This window comes from Podarcis cretensis, assembly GCF_951804945.1.
Source record: "Podarcis cretensis genome assembly, chromosome: 5".
Taxonomy (NCBI): domain Eukaryota; kingdom Metazoa; phylum Chordata; class Lepidosauria; order Squamata; family Lacertidae; genus Podarcis; species Podarcis cretensis.
In genome coordinates, this window is record NC_137174.1 from 21,561,608 (window position 1) to 21,577,871 (window position 16,264).

Below are 16,264 nucleotides of genomic sequence, written 5' to 3' on the forward strand. Positions count from 1 at the left end.
TTATTAAATCTATATACCACTGCTTCATCCAAGGGTGTTTTACAATTGCTGTTGCTGATACTGCAACTGATGGCACTGATAAATTGGGTAGAGGGCTGGTGGGCCACTCTAGAAATTCTTGAAGGCCATTTCCCTACCCCTGATGTAGGGTGCAGAATTTAAACCAAACTGAGACCAAACTGGCATAATTAGCACTAGTTAAGTCAGAACTACTCACCCACTTCTCTGTTCATTTTTGTTTCTCAGAATTCTGGTTAGAATAGTTGCTCACTGTCAGTAAATATTTGAATTGAATTACCCTATAGTCCAGGCATAGGCAAACTCAGCCCTCCAGATGTTTTGAGACTACATTTCCCATCATCCCTGACCACAGGTCCTGTTAGCTAGGGATGATGGGAATTGTAATCCCAAAACATCTGGAGGGCCGAGTTTGCTTATGCCTGCTTTAGTCAGTATTGTGATGACACCACCCTTTCTGTATGATATGTGATTGGTTCTACCATGTGATTTTTTTTTAAAAAAAATATTTACTCATCCTCAGTGATTTCCTGTTTGCAGGCTTCCCATTGGCATGTGATTCACCCCTGTCAGAACAGGATATGTCAGTGTGATAACATAATGACATCCATCTGGTATCTAGTACCTGAGTGACTTGTACACCCCATGATAAACATAGAACCTAATGAGAACTGTTGCCTAAAAATGACACCAAGAGGTATCAATTCAAACATTGACAATTTTAGAAGGTTTGACAAAGGTTTCAGCCCACCCACCCACCATCTGCAGAAAGAGCAAGCCTTAAGAAGGAAAACCTCTGAAAATCCTGAATTCTGAAAATTCAGTACCATAGCTAGGATAACTGCCTAATTCCCTAAAATGGCAAAATACTACACTATGTGGGTTACAATTTTAATACAGATTACTAATTGTAAATACAGTAGTGGTAGTAATTCCAGGCCAATTAATCCAGAATGAAATGTCATGATCATGTATATGTCATGTACTTGGTCTAGGATTAAGATTTTTATTTCTTCCAGCCTAACATCCTCTCTATTTAAGAAGGTCTCCCCTCCATCTTCCTTTCCACATATGCAGTACCTGACTGTTTTTATATAAATGTCACAGCCGAGGTGGGCTTTGGCTATGTCATAAACTCTGAATAAAATTCTTTTTGTGCTGCTTCAGCATTCTTGCGTTTTAGCCAGAGAGCTGTTTAGTTTAGAGAAAGGAAGTTATGTGAAAATATAAAATCAAGGTGAGCGAATAAGGTAGATTACCAGTGAAAGCAGTGTTTCTTAACCTTTTATTGGCTCACAGGAACCTTTGAAAATCTGATGAAAGCTATGGACCCCAGAAACGCCCCCCATACAATTTTCAAAGCAATGGGAAGGAAATAGAATACATCTGTCTGTCTGTCGGTCTATCTATATCTCAAGGTTAAAGGCAACTGAACATGAGATACTAACCTTTTGCTGGGTGAATGATCTGGAGATGTGAGGATAAAACTACATTGGCAACTCAAGTACCTTGCCAAGTAAGGAGTTGTGATAAAAGTCAGCACAATCAATTGGTTAGGGCATTGACCCAATGTCTAGAAGTGTCATCTTGTATAAGTTATTTCCCCTAAGCATCAGTTGTGCTCATCTGTAAAATGGGAATTGAGGTGTTCTTCTTCATGGGCTTGTTATGAAAAGCAAATAAAAAAATAATGCTATATTTTTATCCTACTTTTCAGACAATGACAGCCTCTCAAAATGACTCTCATCAATTGAAAGAGAGAAGGGTACTGCCAGAAGGGTTATATAAAGAGACACAAAGGAAGAGAAGAGGTAGAGGAGAGTGGTCAGTCCTTCAAGGGCAGAACAAAATGGTGAGTTACGTGGGAGTTAATGTCCAGTTGCATCCAGGCTCAATTTCCCTTGTGATGTTCTTGCTTGAAGAGCAGTTGGTGGCTTTAATAGCAGTTGGTGCTGTTCCAGAGGTGTTCAACTGGCAGTTGGAGTCAAGTGTTCTTGGAAGGTCAAGGAGGGGGGCTCTTGGAATCAAGACAGCTCCTCCCAATGAATGGGGCCAGGTTGATCTCTCATTTGCCATGATATTTGTAAGCCGGATGGCAGGAGGAGACTTCCAAGGATTCCTTGGCTCAAGGCAAAGGTCAGAGTATGCTATCTTCAAAGCTTCTTCTTCCTCTTCTTCTTCTTCTTCTTCTTCTTCTTCTTCTTCTTCTTCTTCTTCTTCTCTACAGAAGTCTGTGTCACCAACAAATAAACCACTTGAAAGTTCACAGTAGGGAGAATCTGCCTGCAATTCTACAATGGCTCCCAGGTGACCTTTAGAGAGGGGTCAGAAGCCACTTGCTCGGTGGGGTGAAGCCACATCAATAATCTCCAGGCAGCAACATCACTAGCACTTAGGAGAGGGGTGAGACAGCAGCAACAATGGAGCTGTGTGGGCCCCCCATTGGGAGCACTGGATTGGCCCTACCAGTCTGCCCATGCAACCCCAACTTGGCCACCATCTTCCCCTTTCCTCTCCCAGTAAGTGGCAGTGACACTGCTGCTGAGTGGCTAGTGCTTTGGCTGTGCCCCATTGGGCAAGCTGTCCCTGCTGAGGGTCACCAATACATTGGGTTGAATCCAGACTAATTTAGTTGCACTGAGATTCCATGGATTTCAAAGCACAAGTCATAACTAGGTTGTCCTGTTGCATCTAACTTAGTCTAGATCTGGCCCATTGACTTTTGGATGACCTGGAGAATATATTGGCTAGGTAGCTATTTTGTGTCTTGGAGATGCTAACCCCCCACCCCTATGCTTGAAGATCCTGTAACATAAATCTTCTCCAATGACATTTACAAGCTTTACTATCTAAGGCTGCCTAGTGGCTTCTTGCTTGATAAGAGCGAGCTGACACACATACCTTCAGTTGCTATGTTACACCAACTTTCACTTGAGACAGCTGCACTTGGCTATGCAACTATGCTGTGTCCAACTTGAAGGTTGTGTTGTTCACCTATATGCAAAAGATCTGCTTAATAATAATAATACTAGTAATTCATTACAAAAGCACAATGAGTTTAGAGGATTTATACAGGCTTCTCTAACATTTCACATAAATAGACATAAATAAATAGACATAAATAGGGCACCTGTACACTATTTCCTGAATTCAATAGGTAATTCTTGTATATTTACAGAGTCCCAAGAGCTTAGCCTTCTGTCTGTGAAAGTGGTATATAAACAGCTGGTCCGATGAAACTTCATGTGCTATGCAGTGATAGCAACCACGCGAAGAGTAATACATTCTGAACTTTTGCTCTAGAAAACAACAATTCTGCTCTTATTTGAAGAAAGGGGAATTATAAGGCAAAGGCCTAGACACCAAGTTTACCAAATGCTGAGTGACAACATTAAAACAGCAGGTAACAAGAGACCTTTAAGTCAAAGATTTGGCTGGCTATTTCAAATCAATATGTGAGCTTCATCTTTCATCCCTTCTACAGATCCCTAGGCTTGTGCAGGTCTCTTTTCTGCCCCCACTCTCTTTCAGCTTTCCTTCTTTCCTCTGAAATTATTTTCCAGTTGTGTGTGTGCTTAGTTAATTTCAGACTCTGCATTTAATAGTCTTGGAGGGACGCCCCCTCCTGCTGTGTGGTAGGTCAGTCCTGCCATGTTTGGTGGCCCCATCCTATTCATTCTACCCCAACCAATTGCCCTGACATCAGCTCTGTAGATCTTCCTTTTGATTTTCGAATCTAGACTGCTGCAATTTTGCAGACCACTCTCTTTCCCTAGATACCTCTGCTTCTTCTGCTGATTCTTCCTGCCTTGCTTTTCTGTAGGATCAAGCTGTCCAGGCAATGATAGCTGGATACACTTCTGCCTACTTTTCCAACCTGTGACATTAGGATAGCTCATCCAATCCCTATCAGAGGCTTCCCTACTGTAACCACCACAACTAACATAAAAGCATTCTGTTGAATTCATCTCAGACAAGCATGTACCATAAAAAAAAAATCAAAGGGAGAGGGGTGGGGCAAGAAGGGAAGATGTTTCTTTCTTTTACCTTCTCTCTTTACACCCCTCCAATTCCTGTCAATGGGAACAACCCATGGAGCTCCCCTGTTCAAGGAAGTCATCACCAGTCTCAAGCAGAGAGGTTGTTGTGAGTCTCCCCAAATTCCACTCCACTCAATGAAGTTGATGTGCAAGAGGAGCCAACAGGGACTTTGCTGCCCACAAGCAAACTGGAACAAGGTGTAAGGAAATAGGCATGCATGTATGTTTGCAAATAAAAAGAAGAAAATACTCCACCAGTGGGTGTCTTCATGTTGCCAGTGAGCATTAGAAGCATCTACAGAAGTCTAGTGTTCCAAACATGGGAAGTAATAGTATTGCTCTATTCTGCCTTGGTCAGACCACACCTGAAGTACTGTGTCCAGTTCTGGCTTCCATGATTTAAGAAGGACATTGAGAAGCTGGAACATGTGCAGAGGAGGGTGACCAAGATGCTGAAGGATCTGCAAACCAAACCCTATGAGGAACAGTTGAAGGAGCTGGGTATGTTTAGCCTGGAAAATAGGTGACTGAGGAGATATCTGAAGTATCTGAAGGGTGTCACATAGGAGATGGAGCAAGCTTGTTTTCTTCTCTAGATAGTAGGGACCAGACCCATGGCTTTGCATTACAAAATAGGATATTAAACACCAGGAAGAACTTTCTGACAGTAAAAGCTGTTGACAGTGGCATGGACTCCTTCAAGAAGTAGTGGAGTCTCCTTCCTTGGAGGTTTTTAAGCAGAAGTTGGATGGCCATCTGTCATGGATGATTTAGTTGAGATTCTTGCATTACAGGTCTCTTCCAGTTCTACAATTCTATGATTCTAGGAAATGTACCAAAATGCCTTAAAATGTGTATTCTAGGAAAAATCCATTTTAGAAATGTGTAATTTGAGAGAAATTTTGTTTAGAAATGTATATTTTGTCAGCAAATGTAAATATAAATTTTCATGAGTTTTTGGTTTTTTAAAAAAGAAAATAACAGATTAAAGCAGAAATGGAATAGGACAGAATTACAAATGAACACCCGTGAACCTGACAGAGAGTGAGCCACTCATTCCAATGCTGAACTGCTCTGACAATTAACACAAAGCGTTTTTGGTGGTGTAAACTGACTGTTGAGGGACGCGGGTGGCGCTGTGGGTAAAACCTCAGCGCCTAGGACTTGCCAATCGTCAGGTCGGCGGTTCAAATCCCCGCGGCGGGGTGCGCTCCCGTTGCTCGGTCCCAGCGCCTGCCAACTCAGCAGTTCGATAGTACCCCCGGGTGCAAGTAGATAAATAGGGACCGCTTACTAGCGGGAAGGTAAACGACGTTTCCGTGTGCTGTGCTGGTGCTGGCTCACCAGATGCAGCTTGTCACGCTGGCCACGTGACCCGGAAGTGTCTCCGGACAGGGCTGGCCCCCGGCCTCTTAAGTGAGATGGGCGCACAACCCCAGAGTCGACACGACTGGCCCGTACGGGCAGGGGTACCTTTACCTTTTTAAACTGACTGTTGAGTTTTGCCAAGGAAGCTTTTGCCAAAAAGAAACAAGAAAGACCTTGACCAGAATAATCATTTAGAGAATTTTGCCCTTTTCTGTTACCTTGAATCATGATCAGTAAATGTCCACCTCTTAAAACAAACAAGTTGTTTGATTTACATCATTCTCACTGACGTTGGGAAAAAGATATGCGAGAAGCTTGGAAACCTTCCATTATGGGGGATAGTTCTACCTGCTATGATAGTTAAATGGAACCTCCAAGTCCAGCAGCAATATATGCGTATGAATGCCGAGTTGGGGGAACAAAGAACAGAGGGGAAATTCTTTCCACAATGTCTTATGTTGCCTATGCAAAAAGTTACACACAAAAATATTTCACCAAGGGCAACTGTAATACAAAGGGTAGTGATGTGATAGCAAAATGCAATACAGTGGTACCTCTGGTTACGTACTTAATTCGTTCCGGAGGTCTGTTCTTAACCTGAAACTGTTCTTAACCTGAAGCACCACTTTAGCTAATGGGGCCTCCCGCTGCCGCCGCGCCACCGCCACATGATTTCTGTTCTCATCCTGAAGCAAAGTTCTTGACCCGAGCTACTATTTCTGGGTTAGCGGAGTCTGTAATCCGAAGCGTATGTAACCTGAAGCATATGTAACCCGAGGTACCACTGTATTTTTGTGTGAATTTGCATTTTGTTATTATATCACTGCTCTGTGTATTGTGTTGCCTATGGCAGATATTTTGGTCAGTTTATGGGTGGAAATAGCTGCACTTCGCAGTTTTCTTTAGCTGAAAATGGAGCAGAAGTTTTTAGGTCACATTCATGTCATACATGTAGAGCACGAAGCTTCACCCAAAAATCCTGGGAACTGTAATTGCTGGGAATTGCAGCTCTGTAAGCGTAAACTACTGCTCCCAGGATTCTTTGGGGGAATTCATGTGCTTTGGATGTATGATGTGGATTTGACTGTAGATGGAAGTTGGATTACAACCGAGACTTGCAACAAAATGTTGTATTCTTGCCTTCTAAGAGAAATGTTCTTATTCAGGGTACTAGCTAGCCAGCTAAGTCCTCCTCCGGGGTAGTATAAACTATAAGGGGCTCCAAAACATCCATTTGCTTCTCATCCCCAACTTTCTGTGGCTACTCAGCATGCTTGGTATTCATCAGGCTGTTTTTTAATGGTTCTTTTAGGTTTTATTTTGAAAAGCCTTTTTTTATACGACTCGGTTCTCTCGAGTATGATGATACCTTCCTTAGAGGCACTGGAATTGTTCCAGTCTAAATGCTATGATGCGGTTAAGGTGTCACTCCACCTAAGACAGGCATAGAGGAATCCGATACAAGTTGGCCAAGGATGTGACTCTCAGCCGATGAAGATCTGAAGTCAGAAAGCTAATGTTAAGGTCATGTAACCTTTTGAATTAATGGTTCTCTTGATGTTCCAGAGAGACTGCCTTCCCTTAGCATCCTGCTTGACCTTTTGCTCTAATCCAGCAGGACTCTTACATTCTGATGATCCAAAAAATAGTTATCTTTTCTAAAAAGCAAGGGGAAAAAAAGAGTAGATGTCTTACAAAACTATTTTGATAATATCTGAATAATTCAAAGAAGCCTGAGCATCTTGTTAGTCTATTAACATCTCCATGGCCTTTTGGTGGCCTGAGTTCAACTGGTTGGCAGTTTTGTTATGCATTTAGCTGTTTCAAATGGGATTTTAACAGAATTTTACCATCGTCTATTATGCTTTAAAATCTATTATTACACATCTTAGACCTTAGAGGCTGGACGGGGCTATGATTAGTTGCATATAAATTATTGTAATAGAAACCCCGAGGAGCTAACAATAGTATTTCACAGAGAGCAGGAAAATGCCAGTAAACAGCAAAAGGTCACCATTTGCTTAAAAAGCAATCTCGTCTCTATCTTCCCACCGCAGAATGGAAAACACACCGATGGCAGGAGGGTTAACGCAGTATGCTTGAACTGCCAAGGCCAGACTTTGGCTTAATTAATATTAATTAGCTGCCTTGCAAGTTTTCCTCCTGACAGCTTTGGGCTGCTCTTCCATTCCTTTCTGCAAGTTTGAGAGAGGGAAAAAACCCCTTAAAAAACTTTTTAATCCATTAGTGCTGAATCACCATGTCTGTTGGCAGTAAGTAAACATGACCCTAGACAGAGCCAGGTGGTGGCGTGTGCTCCAGCGACCAGGGAGAGTAAGCAGCGATACAGATAATGTGTAAACGTGTGTTGCCTTTTATCGGAAGGGATCAGTTCCCAAAAGGCGCTGGAATGACATAGATATCGCCGGTGTAGTTGTTACTTTTCACCATGACAGCATAGATTTAAAAATAAACCCCGAGGCACAAATCCCCAGGACTACATCAAGGGGAACACACCACCGTGGGAATGAGAAGCAAGAAACATGGGACACCGTGCCATAATCGGATCAGTTTTGTAAAATACTGAACTGTTTCCAGGTATTTAAGTGGCAGCTGTCAGGAGTTATCCTCTTTCCCCTTTTGGGGAGCCTTTTAATACCATCCAAGTGGCTCATCCTTGTTTGTACGCCTTCGCCCTGCCAATCTCCTGTTCCATCTCTCTCTGCCCCCCCATTGGACACCTGTTGATAGGTGACACAAGCTATTATTATTGTGGCGATTAACGGAAAGCGATCGGAGCATGAAAGAGAACCCAATCCCTCTCAGGAAGGGCCAGCACTTTCATTTCAAGTTGTTTTTGAGGAAGTGCTAAAGGCGTTCAGTCGGCTGGACTGGACAGGGTATTTTTCCTTCGGTTTTGAATTTTGTCTTTTCCACCTGGCCACTCCACACGCGTTGCTTTCTTGACCGGATTGCCATGCTGCAGCAAATTTTGCGGGATATGTACATCGATCCGGAGCTACTGGCCGAACTGAATGAAGAACAGAAGCATGTCCTCTTCTACAAGATGAGGGAAGAGCAGGTCAGGCGATGGAGGGAGAGAGAAGAAGATACGCAGGAGGGAGAGGCGGCTGTGCTGCAAAGGACAGCGAGACTCAAGCAGAGTAAGATTTGACAGATTTTCTGATCACCAGTCATTTCTGTGGGGAGTTGAATGTCTCAATGTCTGTGTATTCCTCATATTGTCTGCTCTGGCAGTTGCCCTGTGAAGGAAATCTCCAGAAGATGGAAACTGAGACCTCACCCAGGCAACTGCCAGGTGTATTGGTCTTGAACCTAAGCATTCCAAGTTCAGGCCTAGAACTCTGCCCAATGAGTCACAATGGCTCCAGTGCAGAATACGGTAGTTGCAGTTCAGTCGCATTGAAATGAAGGGGGATTAAGTCAGCTCTGAATTTTTTCTCCTCTATGGATTAAGCACGACTCTTTGTTTCTCTTTATGCGTGGGGATTTTTGCCTTTCGACTTGCACTCCTAATCCATAGACACATTGTTTCTGTATAATGCTTAACAGTGTGTAAAACTAGCAGACCAGAAATGTAGGGCCTATTGGCACCACCAGTCCCCCTACTGGGGTATGAATGGGCTAGAGTGGGGTGGTGAGCAATACCCTCCCTCTCTAAATTGTCCTCTGAATGCCTCATGAGGACATGATTATACATTAATTCAGGCATAGGCAAACTCGGCCCTTCAGATGTTTTGGGACTACCATCATCCCTAGCTAACAGGACCAGTGGTCAGAGGATGGGAATTGTAGTCTCAAAACATCTTGAGGGCCAAGTTTGCCTATGCCTGCACTATTTCACGATACACCCTCCAAGTGTCCCTATTTTCCAGGGACAGTCCTGGATTTACAGAAGCTGTCCCAGTTTCTGATTTGATGCTGAATGTCCCACTTTTCCTTAGGGCATCCCTATTTTCCTTGGAGAAATGTTGGGCAGTATGGACTTATTCGGCCCCTGAGTCAAGGAGATACAAGCTTTTGAAGACATCTGTGGGCAGCCCTGTATGAGGAAGTTTTTTAATATATATATATATATATAAAACATGTTTACTGCTTCTATATAAGTTGGAAGCCTCCCAGAGTAGCTGGGGCAACCCAGTCTGATGAGTGGCGTATAAATAAAAAAATTATTATTATGGAATAGGACGTCCCTGTTGTCATTGGAGAAATGTTGTAGGGTATGTCACAGTGGCTGGGGAAACCCACCCAGATGGGCGGGGCATTACTAATAATAATAATTGCAAATGGAACCCATCCCAGAAAAGCCAGTACCTCAGCAGAGAAATGGCACCCTGGGATGTCTTTCTTAGCTATTTACTTTACTGTTTATATTCTTTGAATGTGTTCCATTTTCATTTCGTATTTATTTTTGTACCTGTTTTGTTTTTGTTTGTATGTAGGTATGTGTGTGTTTTTCTTTTCTTTTCTTGTCTTTATTTTTGCCAGATGTATGTACGCTTTGACTTTGTTTTGTATTTGCATAATAAATCAATAACAACAACTATATAGTTTTTCCTGTAAACAAAGCAAAGACTATGAAATAATTGTGTGCTATAGTCATCTAGGGTCAGAAGCATAGACACACGTCAGTCAGAGGTGTTTTGCGGGCACAGCATATGAAGTGCCCAAAATGGGCCATTCACACTGGGACTGAAAGACTTTATAATCTCTGATTCGCTTGTCTAAGTCCCACTGTTTTTAAATATAGTGTGAAGGGTATCTCTTCGGGAGACCTTCAAGAGCATTCTTGCATTCTTGCAGTTCCCTCCCATGTGCAAATAAAAGCCTGTTCACTTTGATTGATCTGTCATTTGTTGGGAGTAGGGGGTTCAGAATGCAGCTCAGCTCTGTGCGCCAAAACAACATTAAGAGGATGAAGATTGTCTTGTGCAAAAGATGAACATAATGCACACTAACACCGAAAAATGTAACTGCAACATTTTTATATAGTAATTTGTCACAGTGTTGACAGCTGCATTTCCATATATAAATTATACATTAAACCTATTCTGCTTTTTAGTGCACAGAATTGTTTTCCGGGTAATTAATTTTCTGGTTTACAAAGAATGATGAAAAAGAGGAAAAAACGATCACAGGAAACTTTATACTGTCTTTCTATCTCTGCATGCATGCGTCTCACCTATGCTCAATGTTTTATGACACTTTGCTCCTTCCAAATGACTTGCCCATGTCTTTAGCTGCAGCTTTTTTTTGTGTGTGTGGTGGAATTGGGGCAGAGTGACTGGCAAAAGTTGTTTCCATCCTTCATAAAAGAGAAGGACAATGTTTTTCACCTTAAATGGGAACAAAGGCAGCCTGATCAATTCTGAACTGAGTTGGAGTACAATGGAGACCAAGGTTATGCCAGTAGGCTAAGCTGAAAAACTTACATGGGTGACTTTGAACTGGCACTGCAGCTTGCATGGTGAGAAGGAGTCTCACAGCCCTGTGTTCCACAGAAAGCCCTATGCCAGCCAGTGTGCTGTAGTGGTTAGAGTGTTGGGATTCAGAGTGGGGAGACGGAGACCCTGGCTCAAGCTGTGTAACTCTCACTTGGTGACTAACTTACCTTTGTTGTGAGGGTGAAAAGGGGTCTGGAGAGAACTTTGTACACCCCTCAAGGATGAGCTGTGGAAATAGAAAGATAATTTAAAATACCTCAAATTACCTAGAGTTTTAGGAATGTCACAGGGCTGGTGCACGTTTTTCAATGTTTTCTGGCCGCAGCTTGAGCTGTTGTAGCTTAATCACCCCAGACACAACTTTGGGCTCATGCACACTCCTGTTTGCCCCATGCCTAGAAAGCATGGGTTCAAATGGCTTTGCCGATTCCCTCCGGAAAACCCGCTCCTTGGCACTAAATCAGAACAAGCGTCAAGCTGCAGAGAACCTGATTGCCATTTGTTCCGATTCAGCGCTAAAGATCCGGTTTCCACGAGCGAAAGGAGCAGGGCAAACGGAGATGTCGCTAAGCCCTTTGATTCTCACTTGCCTCCTAGGGCTTCTCTATGTCTAGAGTCATACAATCCTAGAATTGTAGAGTTGGAAGGGACCACAAGGGTCATCTAGTCCACCCCTTGCAATGCACAAATCTTTTGGCCCAACCTGGGGCTCGAACCCACAACCCTGTGATTAAGTCTCAGGCTCTACCGATGGAGCTATCCAGCACCTGGCATCCAGATTTCAACCCATTTCAGATACACGTATTTGCCTTGCTCCCGGTCTTGGAACCCTGTGATTGTGCTAAGGATCTCTAATAAGGCTGAGAATGAGTTTTTGTCCCAGGTGGGTCTTGAACCAGGAGCTTCCATAGCTTGCTTTCTTAAAGCATCATTCGACGCTTCTTTAGCGAGAAGTAGGACCCACAATGCTTAGGTGGATATATATTTCCAACTGAGTGTGCTAGGGATTGCAACCCTAGCCTGTACATTATACCACGTGAATCTGAAATTTTTAATCACATATATTCTCTCGCCCTCTGAAAGGAGGATTCTTACTTCAAATGGAGAAGCATTACTTTACTGCAAAATTTCAATAGAAAGGTCTTTCCATAGGAGGCAGGTCTCTCTATGCCCTATGATATTGTGGTGTTTCTTCAGCACATACCTCTCATCTCAGATCATAAGTTTGGGAAATACATGTTTAGCCATTTTCCATTTTAAGCCTTCATTAATACGCATACATTTGCATTTCAGTGTGAATTAAATCAACTATACTTAGCCCCACACCTGAAATTACATGATGTCAAGTTGTGGGTCAGGTGAACATGGCTTGGCAAAAATGGCCTCACAGGGCAAATTAGGATAAATTTGTCTGGTGGCCAGAGGTTCATACAGTACCTAAAAAGGTAAAGGTACCCCTGCCCGTACGGGCCAGTCTTGACAGACTCTGGGGTTGTGCGCCCATCTCACTCAAGAGGCCAGGGGCCAGCGCTGTCCGGAGACACTTCCGGGTCACGTGGCCAGCGTGACATCGCTGCTCTGGCGAGCCAGAGCCGCAGACGGAAACGCCGTTTACCTTCCCACTGGTAAGCGGTCCCTATTTATCTACTTGCACCCGGAGGTGCTTTCGAACTGCTAGGTTGGCAGGCGCTGGGACCGAGCAGCGGGAGCGCACCCCGCCGCAGGGATTCGAACCGCCGACCTTTCGATCGGCAAGCCCTAGGCGCTGAGGCTTTAACCCACAGCGCCACCTGCGTCCCTTCATACAGTACCTACCCTAGGTTAATCCAGAGGCTTAATCTGGCCTGTCAATCACAGGGGCTGAAGCTCACACACGATTCCCTTCTGTGTCTGTAGAAGGGTCTGAGACCTGCATACCCTCAGCCTTGAACCCGGAGGTTCTCCATTCAAGCCCCAAAGTCTTTCATAACAGGTTACCTTAGTAGGGCTGGTAGTTAGGCACTTGTGTAGAAACAGGATTATTTTTTCTGCCTAATGCTGGGCTCCCTTGTTGCGCATAAATCTTGCTTCCTTTACTTAAGAGCTAAACGATTAAACAAGACTTGTAGTAACAGATGTGCCTTAGCTTGGGCTCCTGCCTCCATCAGCTCTTTGCATAGCTGTCAGGATAGTTTTAGATGTTATGAATGGGAGCTTGGTTTCGATCATAACAGCAAAACCAACTTCAACAGATTCTAAGTAAACTGGAAAACCATCCCTGCCCTTTGGATATACTTAAAAAGTGTGTGTTAATGTCCGCAGATTGGTTAAACCATACAGAAGTGGAGTAGGAAATCTCTTTCACAAGTGAGTACCTTGAGCTCAAGAGAGCTTAAAATTATTTTCTTTTTTTCTCTCTTTCTCCCAGCACACAGTTAAGTGTATCTTGGAGCACAATATGGGAGTTACTCTTCAACATGATCTTGCAAAACCGTGTCACTTTTCCATTTACTCAGAGTAGGAGGCTAGAATAAATCTCTGCTTCCAAAGACCTCCACTTTAGGGCACCCACAAAGGGGAATTCTCCATTACCCCTCCCTGGGGCCTCCCTGACAAAAATGAGAAGAACCAGTTCGGCAGGTGTCTATACCCTGTGATCAAAGGTTGCTGAGAGAAAAAGTAGGATCAATAGGGCCTTATCGTTTTCCCTTAGTGATTTTTAAGTGAAGATCATTGATCAAAGCCACAGGTGCAGCCTCTGTGCTGTTCCCAGCATGCAGGCTGAACTAGTAGCACCTGCTTCTCAGCCACATACCTACCATACATAGAATCATAGAGTTGGAAGGGACCCTGAGGATCATCTAGTCCAACCCCCTGCAGTGCAGGAAGATGCAGCTGTCCCGTACGGGAATCGAACCTGCAACCTTGGCGTTATCAGCACCACGCTCTAACCAACTGAGCTATCTGGGACACGAAACAACTACTCTAAAATCACTAAAATCTGCCTTCAGATGTCTTCCAAAAGTTGTGTACAGTGGACCCGCCCGATATGAATTTAATTCGTTCCGTGGGTCCTTACGTACCCCCAAAAGTCCACAATATGAGGCGCCACTTCTGCAAATGCACGTGGAGCGATAGAGTGCTTCTACATGTGGCACGCAGAGCGCTTCTGTGCATGTGTTACTTATCTCCTTGGCTCGGGGGGGGGGGTCACATAACTCCATACTCTCCAACGTTTTTCCAGTAAAAATAAGAAAATCATAACGAAAAGCAGGACCTTCTAAGATCAAATCAGAAACCAGGACAGCTTCTGTAAATCCAGGACTGTCCCTGGAAAATAGGGACACTTGGAGGGTCTGCAACTGTTGTTGTTTTAAATGCTTAGAGCAAGTTTTTGAGTCTTTGGCATTGAGTGGTGGTGGGAGAAAGCAATATTACATTATTAGGCTGGGTATTTTCTTAATGTTTCGGTGCTATCTATTAAAACAGAGGACCAAAAAGTTAATGCAGGCATATGGCTATCATTCTGTGCCTGCATTAATTTGGAGTTAATGACATTGATTAGACTCTGTAAATCAGTGAGGCCAACACACTGTAGTGCCATTTCATACATTATTTCGGAACCTATTGCCAAACATACTGATGGCATGCATGTCTATTATCTGCAATATTTGCTGGGAAATGCTTGTATGCAGGACCCAGGCCCTTAATGGGGCACTGCTTGCAGGGATTTTGCCAGAAAAGGCCATGATTTATACATGTGTGAGCTGAACCATTCATCAATAATGCTGTGTGTACTTTGTACTCAGAAATAGGTTCCCCAACAGGGAAAATAAAAATGAATTGGCCCTAAGATATGCCTTTTAAAATACAAGTCACCTAGCAACCCTAACTCCCAAAGTTCCAGAGGCTCTAATTGGATGATTTTGCAAGTATTCATAAATGATTCTTATTGAAAGAATTTTTTTTACAGGCTTTAATGAACTAGAGGCTAGGCAAGAGTTATCAGCCAGTTTTATAAGAATAGGAAAGGCATTTTGAATCATGAGTGAAAACTGACTGAATTTTCAGCAAGGATGAATGAGAAAACCATATATGATTTCTAGTATAACTGGGATGGGTACAACCTGAACAAGGTGCAAAATTGGCAATAAATATTACATTATAAACACTGAAGTAAAATAATGGTCAGTTGTGCAATGTTTACAGGATGGAAAGACAGGTATCAGTATGGTTGGTGAGGGTAGCAGACCAGATGGAATGGCACCATTGCAACTTCTGATTGACTCTATACCTGGACCTTAAAACCATAAAGTGTGTCCTGCTACTGAAATAAGAAACTATAGGTGGTGATGAGAACATCAGACATTCAGCACTGGAAGCATTAACTAACAGATTTTGTGCCTTCACAGAGGAAATACCTCATCTGTAACAGTGGATGGTATGGTGGAGCTAACCTGCTCACCTGATCTCTGTGTCTGGCTGAGTCGCTGCAGCATACTGGGATGGGGAGCAATGCAGTGGTGAGGTTGGCATGGTGCAAATGCACCAGCAGATCCAATCTGGTGCTCCTGCCAGTGTGTTTGCACCACACTGACCTGCCTGCTATGCTCCTTCCCCTCCCTTTCCCAGCATGATGCAGGAACTGAAGGATTATACCTCCATCGTTCAGCCCGGACACTGAGGTCTAGTGCCAAGGGCCTTCTGGAGGTTCCCTCACTGCGAGAAGTGAAGTTACAGGGAACCAGGCGCCTGCCCTGTGGAATGCCCTCCCATCACATGTCAAGGAAATAAACAACTTTTAGAAGACATCTGAAGGCAGCCCTGTTTAGGGAAGTTTTTAATGTTTGAAGTTTTATTCTGTTTTTAATGTTCTGTTGAAAGCCGCCCAGAGTGGCTAGAGAAGCCCAGCCAGATGGATGGAGTAGAAATAAATTATTATTATTATTATTATTATTATTATTATTATTATTATTTACTCAGCTGATCAAAGGTCACATGAGCAGCATAGCCTTACCATGCCAGTTGCAGCTGCTCAGCAGTGAGAATGTGTCATCTCAGCAGCAACACTCATGAACTTGGTTTATGGTAGAGGGCATATAAGTGGCTAGCAGGGGCACCGCTGCCTCTCATAGCAGCAGGGAGGATGAAGGCTTGTTTCACAGCACTCAGATAAGGAGGGACTATTTTTGCTTATGGTGTCTCGGCTTGAGCTTAATGGAGAGTGAGAGCTTTTAAAATTCAAAGCTGCCCATCAACTCTTTGCATTTGTGGCAACTGAAAATGGAGAACAGCATACACAGTTCTTAACAATACTGTATGCACAGAACCAGTGCATGGGGGAAGCATGGGGGAAGATAATAAATAAGCTACAGTGAGAAAACAGAGGCATGG

General features: G+C 43.4%; 1 protein-coding gene and 1 long non-coding RNA gene across 5 annotated transcripts in view; one reads left to right on the plus strand and one right to left on the minus strand.

Annotated features, from left to right (window-relative positions):
- The first annotated feature begins 1,928 nt into the window (after positions 1-1,928).
- The window catches only part of SH2D4B (SH2 domain containing 4B), a 79,613-nt gene continuing 65,277 nt past the window's right edge, over positions 1,929-16,264 (plus strand). For 2 of the 4 annotated variants that reach the window (XM_079975715.1, XM_079975720.1), the window contains exon 1: positions 7,084-8,590. In XM_079975715.1, the coding sequence (XP_079831841.1) occupies positions 8,404-8,590 (187 nt within the window). In that variant the 5' untranslated portion in view covers positions 7,084-8,403. Of the gene's footprint in view, positions 2,155-3,196; positions 3,422-7,083; positions 8,591-16,264 lie in introns of those variants that run through there. The other 2 variants (XM_079975716.1, XM_079975719.1) reach the window with 2 other exon arrangements.
- Positions 6,707-8,116, minus strand: LOC307216000. The gene is made up of 2 exons (XR_013838867.1): positions 8,016-8,116; positions 6,707-7,084 (listed from the first exon to the last, which is right to left on the minus strand). It is a non-coding gene; the product is annotated as an uncharacterized lncRNA (long non-coding RNA).